Raw genomic sequence first — 8,444 nt, forward strand, 5'->3', positions numbered from 1 at the left:
ACATGCCCACAGCTTTCTGGTGATGAAACAAGTACCTATCCTTGCTTGGTGCTACAAATAAAATTCAGCATATGTAAATTGATTAATAAGTCACTTGATGTATGTCATTTAAATATAGCTTTCTAAGAAGTCATCACCAGCTATCTCAGTGAGTATGCATATGTGTTTCTTTCAGATCCAGTTTTCAGTCTCTTCGCCTTCACCAACAAAATCACTGCTGTACACAGTCGAATAATTTGGTCTTGTGATTGGAGTCCTGATAGCAGGTATTTCTTCACAGGGAGTCGTGACAAAAAGGTAATTTCTTTAACGTAATGTTTTTTCAGACATAAAATATTTTTTCCCGGTATGTTTAGATAAAAAGCACATAATTGAACCTTTGTGATACAGTCTTTAAAAGGCAGTTATATATCCCCATTGTTGTTTTTCATATGCTTACAAAAACCAGACTTTTCTGATCTGGTTAATTCTATAAATATGTTCTCTGAAATTTCAAATATGAAAGAAATGACCTTTATCAGATGATCACCAGGAAAAAAAGTAAATGAGGTGAATCAAGTCTGGGAAACTACGAGAGGGGGAAAATAGTTTCTACTTTTCTTTTTCATGCTTTTATGAATTTAAACTTCCTCTCTAATGAGTGAGGATTACCTTTTCATTCAGTAGTGGGAGCAGGGTGGGTTTTTCTTCCAAACTTTGGGGGGGGAGGGGAATGAGTTAGCAAGTATAGGTTCTTGACTATATCCCTTGGCCTCTAGGAAATGTTTACCTGGCCTCTTGGTCTTTACTTTGTTTTCATCTTCTTTAAATTATCCTTTCCTTTTCCCGCAGTCCCTATAGAAAAACAGTCAGTGAGGCAGGTGCATGTCTCCTTTCTACCCTCTCCAGTTGTACTCATGGTGCAGACCGCCAGAGATGGTTGGCATGGGCAGATAGTCGATCAGTGAGTCACTGAAACGTCAGCCTCCAGAACACTCTCAGATCACCAGTGTTGTTTTTTTTTTTCTTTTCCTCTGGCATGTGTTTGCTTATGCTCTGTTAACTGCCGCAAAAGGAGGACTATTTCTGCCATTAACACCATTCTTAGAAACACACTGCCCATTCTTAGAAACAGACTTCTCTTTGCTTCCAAGCAAAAGAAACTTCTATTTGGAATCTTCCTTATATCTGCATTTTGTCCTCATTACTGCTTTCCAGTTTTCTATAGGCAGTCACACCCTTCTGAGGCATGAGCTTTCAAAGAGCTTCCAACTTCTTCAGTGTCTCAGGAGGAGTATCATCAAGGTTACATCCTGACGGATAGTATAGAAGATCTACGGACCTTATTGATTCTCATAGATTTTATGTGGAAGTTTCTCAGGGGAGAACCTGAACCCCCCTCAATGTGGACATGACCCATGAACTCTCACTGGTGTAGAGTATAATAGACACCCTTCTGTTGTTTGGGCAAAGAAGAACATCTTCGTTTTCTTTAGTTTCAACCTCTTTTGTTTCTTTGTTGACATAACACTGACTTGCATAACTGTTTATGATTTAGGGAAGTAGATTCACAGCCCCTCAGATGTATGATATCATTACCACCCCACTGTCAAAGCACCCATAGGAGAAAGGCTGTATTTGGACCAACACATTTATCATATGGATGAAGTTTTAGTTACTTGTTATCTGCTATGTTTTGGCTTCTCTGTGATGCTTGAAATTCTCTGATATCCTGGAACATCATACATAAAACATAACTGCCTTTTTTTCTTTTAAATAATAGAGCGAATATTTTATATAATCTGTGCCATTGAAACTAATGCATTGCTAGAAACTTTAAAAAAGAAGTCTTACAGAGTTTGATCTGTCTCTTAGGTGGTTGTCTGGGGTGAGTGTGATTCTAGTGATGACTCTGTGGAACACGGCATCGGGCCCTGCTCCTCTATCCTGGATGTGGGTGGGGCCGTGACAGCTGTCAGCGTCTGCCCAGTGCTTAACCCCTCCCAACGGTCAGTCTCTGTGTGGAGCTCAGTTCTATATTTTCTTTAAGCAGATCACTTGGTTTCCAATGTATAACTCTCTCACACTTTTCATGTATAAAGCTTCTCTTAGCTTCTCAGTTGGAATTCTTCTCATAATACTTACGTTTCTCATAAAAATTTAACTGTTGTGATTTGGGGTGCCCTCATCAGGTATTGCCCCATAATGCGTCCAGCATCAGCTCATGGATATTTACCACCATAGACCACTGTGCTTCCTTCCCTCTGTTATTTCCCCTGTCCTGTACTCACCCCGGTGGTGCTACTGGTCTGTAGTCAGCTGCCAAGGGTTGGCTCTGAGTTTGTCTTCAGCTGACTGTTAACTTACTTTATATTTTACATATTGGTGACACCAACTGATCCTTATCTTTCCCCTTCTGACTTACTTCACTTAGCATTATAGTTTTAAGCTTAGCACTCACAGAAGGTCATGTCATTTGTAGCAACATGGATGAAGCTTTATAATATAATAATATTTATTGTGGTGAAAGAGAGACTGGGAATACTGAGGTTCTTAGTTCGCCAAATTCAGGATTGTGTTAACTTTTTCTGTAACAAGTGTCTGCAGTAGAACGAGGGTCTTCGCAGCCAGCTGGGGAAACACTGACTCATTGGCTTTGCCAGCAGGATACAGACATAAACCCTAGTACCCAGTGTAGAATGGGGGTTCCTTGAGAGCATGGTGTGTTCTGAGCTGGCACTTTTAACACTGCCAGTGACAGTTGGGAATACAATAAAGAGCTACTTTGGAGAGATGTTAGAGATATAAATTCATTCTAAATTAATCATTGTCTCCTCTTCTCTCTTAAAAAACAGATATATTGTTGCAATAGGATTAGAATGTGGAAAGATTTATTTATACACCTGGAAAAAGACTAATCAAATTCCAGAAGTAAATGATTGGACCCACTGTGTAGAGACAAGTCAAAGGTATTTTCTTCCTATATTTGTTCCACCAAACTAGAAATCATGGAATCTTCAGTGACTCATTTTATGCCATATTTGCATGGAGTGGGACACAAATCTCTATACAGTGATATCTCTGTGTCTGTGTTTGTCTGTTGAAATTGATGATTTAGTATATGCACTTTTTTTTAAGTTTGTTTGTTAGTAAAATAATTTTTTATAGCTTACATATTTGACATGAAAGTAATTTTCTTAAAAATGGGTTTTAAATTTGACTATGACAGATTAATAAAACGATTCAAAATATTGGTGATTTTTGGAAACATAGTTGTGTTTGGAAGCTGCATCTTATGTTTGATCCTTTCGACTTAGATCCTGTAATGGGGCAAACTCTTGTTTCCCTCTCCAAATCCCATGAGTGGCTTTTCAAATATAGTTGGTACTATCTGAGCCTCATCATCTGGACTTGGGCTTTGTCACCTGAGCTGGCTTAGAGCATCTGATATTCCTCCTCCCTACTCCCACCCACCTCAGCAATAAGGATCCTTAATAATCCTTTATTTTTAACCCATTTTATTCTTTAAAAATGTCTAAATTTTTAAAAAGTCATCAATGTTATATTTTCTCAGGCTCCTTCAATCTTCATATATATCCAAATTCAGAATATAATTTCAGATACAACACCAAATTGCCTTGTCATGGCTTGATGAAAAGAGACTTATGAGCACAAACTTTGAAAATATTTCATCCAAGGGAGCTATAGATCCTTATCAGGAATCACATTAATGCTCAGTTTTGTTTTATTTGTTAAAATGAGATCTGCCTCATTGTTGCCACCCTCATAACTTCTCTCCTGCCACTCTGCTGCTTTCGTTTGCACTAGAAATAGTTCATGCTGTTGGCTTACTGAAGAAGAAAGTACTCCATCTAGTGAAATCCAGGCACTTGAAATTTCCTCGCTGCCTGGGCACCTCTTCCTTCATTTTTCTTTTTTACCTCTTGCCTGTCCCAGTGCTTGCCTTTCCTCTAACTAGTACCCTCCTGACCCAAATGGGTGACAACAGTAGGAACTTCCTCTCACTAGCTTTCCTTATCCATCAGGAAAAATTGTGGGTGAAAGTCCATCTCACAGGAATGTTAAAAGAAAATAAAAAACTATAAAGAATATAAAAGATGTCACAAAGTTAGAATTTATTTTAAAGATTTATTTATGCATACAAGAACTGGGGTATAGACCAGAGGTGCAAGGGGTGAAAGGATTCACCAGAAATACAGTGGGGAACAGAACTGGTAGATTGCTGAGGGAAGTAGCAGGTAGGTCAGGAGAGGTGTGCTTACCATGTAGGTCAGCTCCCTGGTGGAGAATCAAACTCGTGCTACAGAGAGCTTCATAGTACTGTACTTTAACCTGCTGAACCACCAGGGAGGGCCCACAAAGTTGGAATTCTTAAAAACGGAAAATCATTTAGTAGTGTTGGCTAAAAGACTGATTTTAATAGCCATTTCATGAGTCCACTGATCAGACAGTTTTTGACAGAACATTATTAATTACTGTTTTGGGATACATTCTTGGTCAGTAAGTAATACTTAGTGTGGTAATTCTAAGTAAATAGAGTAAGATATTTTCAAGGTTAAAATAAATTGCTAAAATACTAGTGATGGTATTAAAACATTTGAACACTTTGTTTTTCAGGTGTTGACTTCCATTTATCTTTGTAACAATAAGAGCATCCTAATTAATATGTAGGTGACCACCTAGTAAAATGTTTTGTCATCTTAGCATACATTCATTTTATGACTTCTCTATCTTTGTTTTAGCCAAAGTCATACTCTGGCAATCAAGAAATTATGCTGGAAGAATTGTAAAGGGAAAACGGAACAGGATGAAGGCGAAGGTGCCGAGTGGTTACACTTAGCAAGTTGTGGTGAAGATCACACCGTGAAGATACACAAAGTTAACAGATGTGCACTCTAGTGGACTTAAAATAACTAGAAGCATGTAGTAATCATTGGTGGTCTTCAGGTATTTATCATGTAAATAGATAGCCGTTCTTTACCTCATACCTTTTTATCTCGTTGAGTTTTATTTCTGTGTTCTGTGGCAGCAGTACTTACTTGGGTCATCATCCTTTGATTAGAGGTACAGACCGTTTTCTCAAAACTTTCCCCATGCTTTCAGGGATTCACACATGCATCGTGTGGCCCTGATTTAAGAACTGCTGTTCTTTTTCATAACTGAATTTGCCCAATTTTGTGGTCTGGGTCTTTTCATATGCCCCTCTTTGGACATTTCGTCACATATTACGAACTTCAGAGAGAGGATATAAAAAATAAAGAGGTAAAATTTGCTTTATGCACTTTTTGTTTTAACAGCTTTGGTAAATAAATGGACCACACAAATGGGTCTTTTGACCCTTTCTTCCCAGAATGCACAACCATTCCAGGAATTTGGCAAGTGGAGTGATTTTAAACTGTAGTCAGTCCTGTTCTTTAAAAGTATGGAAATTCTTTTAGGGCTTGATTGAAAGTAGAATAATCTGACATTTTAAACCTATGGATGATGGGGCTGAAAAGTAAAGTTTGGAATCATAAGAGTATATAAGAAGTCATATAAACAAATCAGTAAAGTCCTCCAGGGAGAATGAGTAGGGAAGCAGAGGAATGAAGTAGGTGCTGGAAATAGAATGTTGGGTGTGCCGGCTGTGGTTTGGGAGATGAGCCAGGAGCACTGGGCCTGGGGATTTGGATGGAGAGAGATTAATATAGGGTGTGGGAGGCTTATGAAGGCTGATGTGAGCGTGGCCCACCCACCCTCTCTGTCTGCAGAATTTTTTCTGTTTTGGTTTGAACTTTATGGCTATAGATATAATGGAGCCTTGTTCCCAGCCACATTGTGATTCTGAGCTGCCCTTTTAGCTTCTATTCACAGTAAAGAGCTCCTATCACTGTAGGGGTGGGAACTTCCTGGGGTTTCTGATCATTCTTTCCACTGCCCTCAAGCTTCTTTTCTGCCAGACTTTGGAGAGAAAGCTGCCTCACTGTCTCTTCACGCCCTCTTCTGACTTTACTAGTCTAACAGGAAGTACTGTTAACTTCATTATCCAAACTTTCTCTGAAGTACCATCCCCTATTTCAACAACTTGGCCAGATATTTGATCTACCATTATTGCAATCCTTGCTACCCACACCTCTGAGAGACTCCGTCAAAGTTAGCCATGAGTGAACGAATGGGAGAATACATGAATGAATGTCTTGTGTACAAAGGAGGATCTTGCAAAGAGCCCTCTGCCAGGACAGCACAGTTTCACAACTAGGGAACCAGGCTCAGGAGTTGGGCCAGGGGCATAATCTTAGTAAGGAGGAATTATGAATACAAATTAAGGGCTGTCTCCTCTGTGCTCAGTCTGTTGGAAGTGTTTTTCCTGATTCTCAGAAGGGCTAACATAGGCTGAAATGCTGTTTCCCTACAAAGCAGTAAAGGGTGCAGCAGCTGACTACTTGGGACCAACTCATGATCCTCTAGGTCTCAGTGCCAGCAGCAGGGCTCAGGAAGTCTTGGTGCAATGCACTTAAGGTTGCCAGTTAGGAGTGAGGCTTGCGGTTTCCCCACATACACCATCACTCTCCTTTCAGAGGCTCATTGCTATGGTCCAAGCACAGACTTCCTCCATTGTGGTGCCTTTCCTGACACCCTGGCTGGCAGTAGCACTTACTTGCCCTCTCTTCTGTAATTTCACACCTGCATCTTTGAAGCAGCCAGAGCTACCCAGCCCCCATCGCCTTTTGCCACTTCCCTGTTTAGCTGTAGGCACAATACTGTGACATCCTCTTGAGCATACAGTTCCCTGGGCAGAGCTGGGACTTAAATATATTTATTGACTTGGTAGTGTAGAGGTTTTTAATAAATCATTGAGATCTGTACTGTATGTCAAAGGTCATAGAGTGAAAAATAAACTTACAGATTGGGAGAAAGTATTGCTAATCGTGTATTTGGTAAGTGGTTAATATCCACAATAAAAACAAATACCCTTTAAAAAGTGGGCAAAGGACTATAGACATTTCTCCAAAAAATCCTACAAATGACCAATAAGCATATTCAAAGGTGCTTAACATTATTAATAACTAGGGAGATGGAAATCAAAACCACAATGAAATGCATCTGATACCTAGTAGGATATCTACCATCGAAAAAACTAGGTGTTGGGAGAAATGAACTCGTGTACCTTGGAATGTACAATGGTGTCAAGGAAAACATTGACAGTTTCTCAAAAATTAAAATTACCATAGAATACCACAACCTCAGATCTGTTTTTCTACCACAAAGAATTGAAAGCTGGGTCTCCAAGATGTTCATTCTTTGTAGCACTTTTCTCAGAGATGGATCACCCAAAGATGAATGAATAAACAAAATATGATACATACATACAATGGAGTATTACTCCCACTTAAAAATAAAGGATAGTCTGACATATTACAACATGGATGAATCTTGAGGACACTGTGCAAAGTAAAATAAGCTAGTCACAAGAAAGATTTGTATGATTGTCCTTGAAATGCCTAGAATCCAAACTCAATGGTTTATGCCAGGGGTTGGGTGAAAAAGAAAAGGAGTTATTTAATGGACACAGAATTTCAGATTTTGCAGATTGACTGCACAACAATGACAATGTTCTTAACACTAAAGTGTGCACTTGAAAATGGCAAAGAGGATGTTTTATGTGATGTTAATAAGGAGTTCTGGACTTGACCATACAGGTTGTTCTCTAGGCAAGCTGGTCGTAAAGTAGCATTGCTATGGATTTGGGGTTTGTCCCTTGGCCCCACAGAACCTTAAGAAGAGTTACCCCTCAAACCCCAGGGACATGCCTAAGTCCTCAGTCCTTCAGAGCAGATGCCAGCATCTGTACTAAGTATATGTTCTCCAGACCACTCACCCCCAAGTTAGAGTCAGTATATATTTTAATAGGCTTTCAGGTGATTTATGCAAAAGAATGCCTAAAAGAACTGACTTGGAGGTTTTCACTGGGAAGAAGGGAATTAGCAAGAGGGGTGGAGGGCACACAGTACAGTTGCTGGGAGGACCAAGCAACTGTCCCCCATCTTAGAGAAGGGGAAGCCGAGACCCACCCTGGCTCACACCAGAGAGGTTACTGACCACACAACTGGCAAGGCTCTGGACATTAACTTCCCAAATGCTAACTCAGCCATTTCTGGGTGCTCTTCAGCAAGTTATTTGTCTTTGTCCACTTCCCCACCTGTAAGTCACCTAGAGCTGCTTAATTGTTGAGTTACGAGTACAGGTAAGAAAGAGTATGCAGCTCCCAGTATGGTGTCTGGCACACATTAAGGGGTCCATAATGCCAGCTCTCTCTGTTGCCCAAAGTTAGATTTACAGGAGGGACTGCAGTGGAGAGGGGTCACTCTGGCATCAGTCTTCAAGGTTCCTTCCCTAAAGCCAGAAGGTATGTAGGACGGAATTTGGGTGGGTGGTGATGCCAGAGAGCAAATGCATACTTTTAC

General features: G+C 40.0%; 1 protein-coding gene across 1 annotated transcript in view; it reads left to right on the forward strand.

The window, feature by feature from the left end:
* The window catches only part of ELP2 (elongator acetyltransferase complex subunit 2), a 38,647-nt gene extending 33,375 nt beyond the window's left edge, over positions 1 to 5,272 (forward strand). The window contains exons 19-22 of the mRNA XM_004683849.2: positions 176 to 297; positions 1,855 to 1,988; positions 2,835 to 2,948; positions 4,743 to 5,272. Of these exons, the coding sequence (XP_004683906.1) occupies positions 176 to 297; positions 1,855 to 1,988; positions 2,835 to 2,948; positions 4,743 to 4,899 (527 nt within the window). The 3' untranslated portion in view covers positions 4,900 to 5,272. The remainder of the gene's footprint in view (positions 1 to 175; positions 298 to 1,854; positions 1,989 to 2,834; positions 2,949 to 4,742) is intronic.
* The last annotated feature ends 3,172 nt before the right edge of the window (positions 5,273 to 8,444 follow it).

Source organism: Condylura cristata, unplaced genomic scaffold (assembly GCF_000260355.1).
Source record: "Condylura cristata isolate star-nosed mole 26May11 unplaced genomic scaffold, ConCri1.0 scaffold00016, whole genome shotgun sequence".
Taxonomy (NCBI): Eukaryota; Metazoa; Chordata; class Mammalia; order Eulipotyphla; family Talpidae; genus Condylura; species Condylura cristata.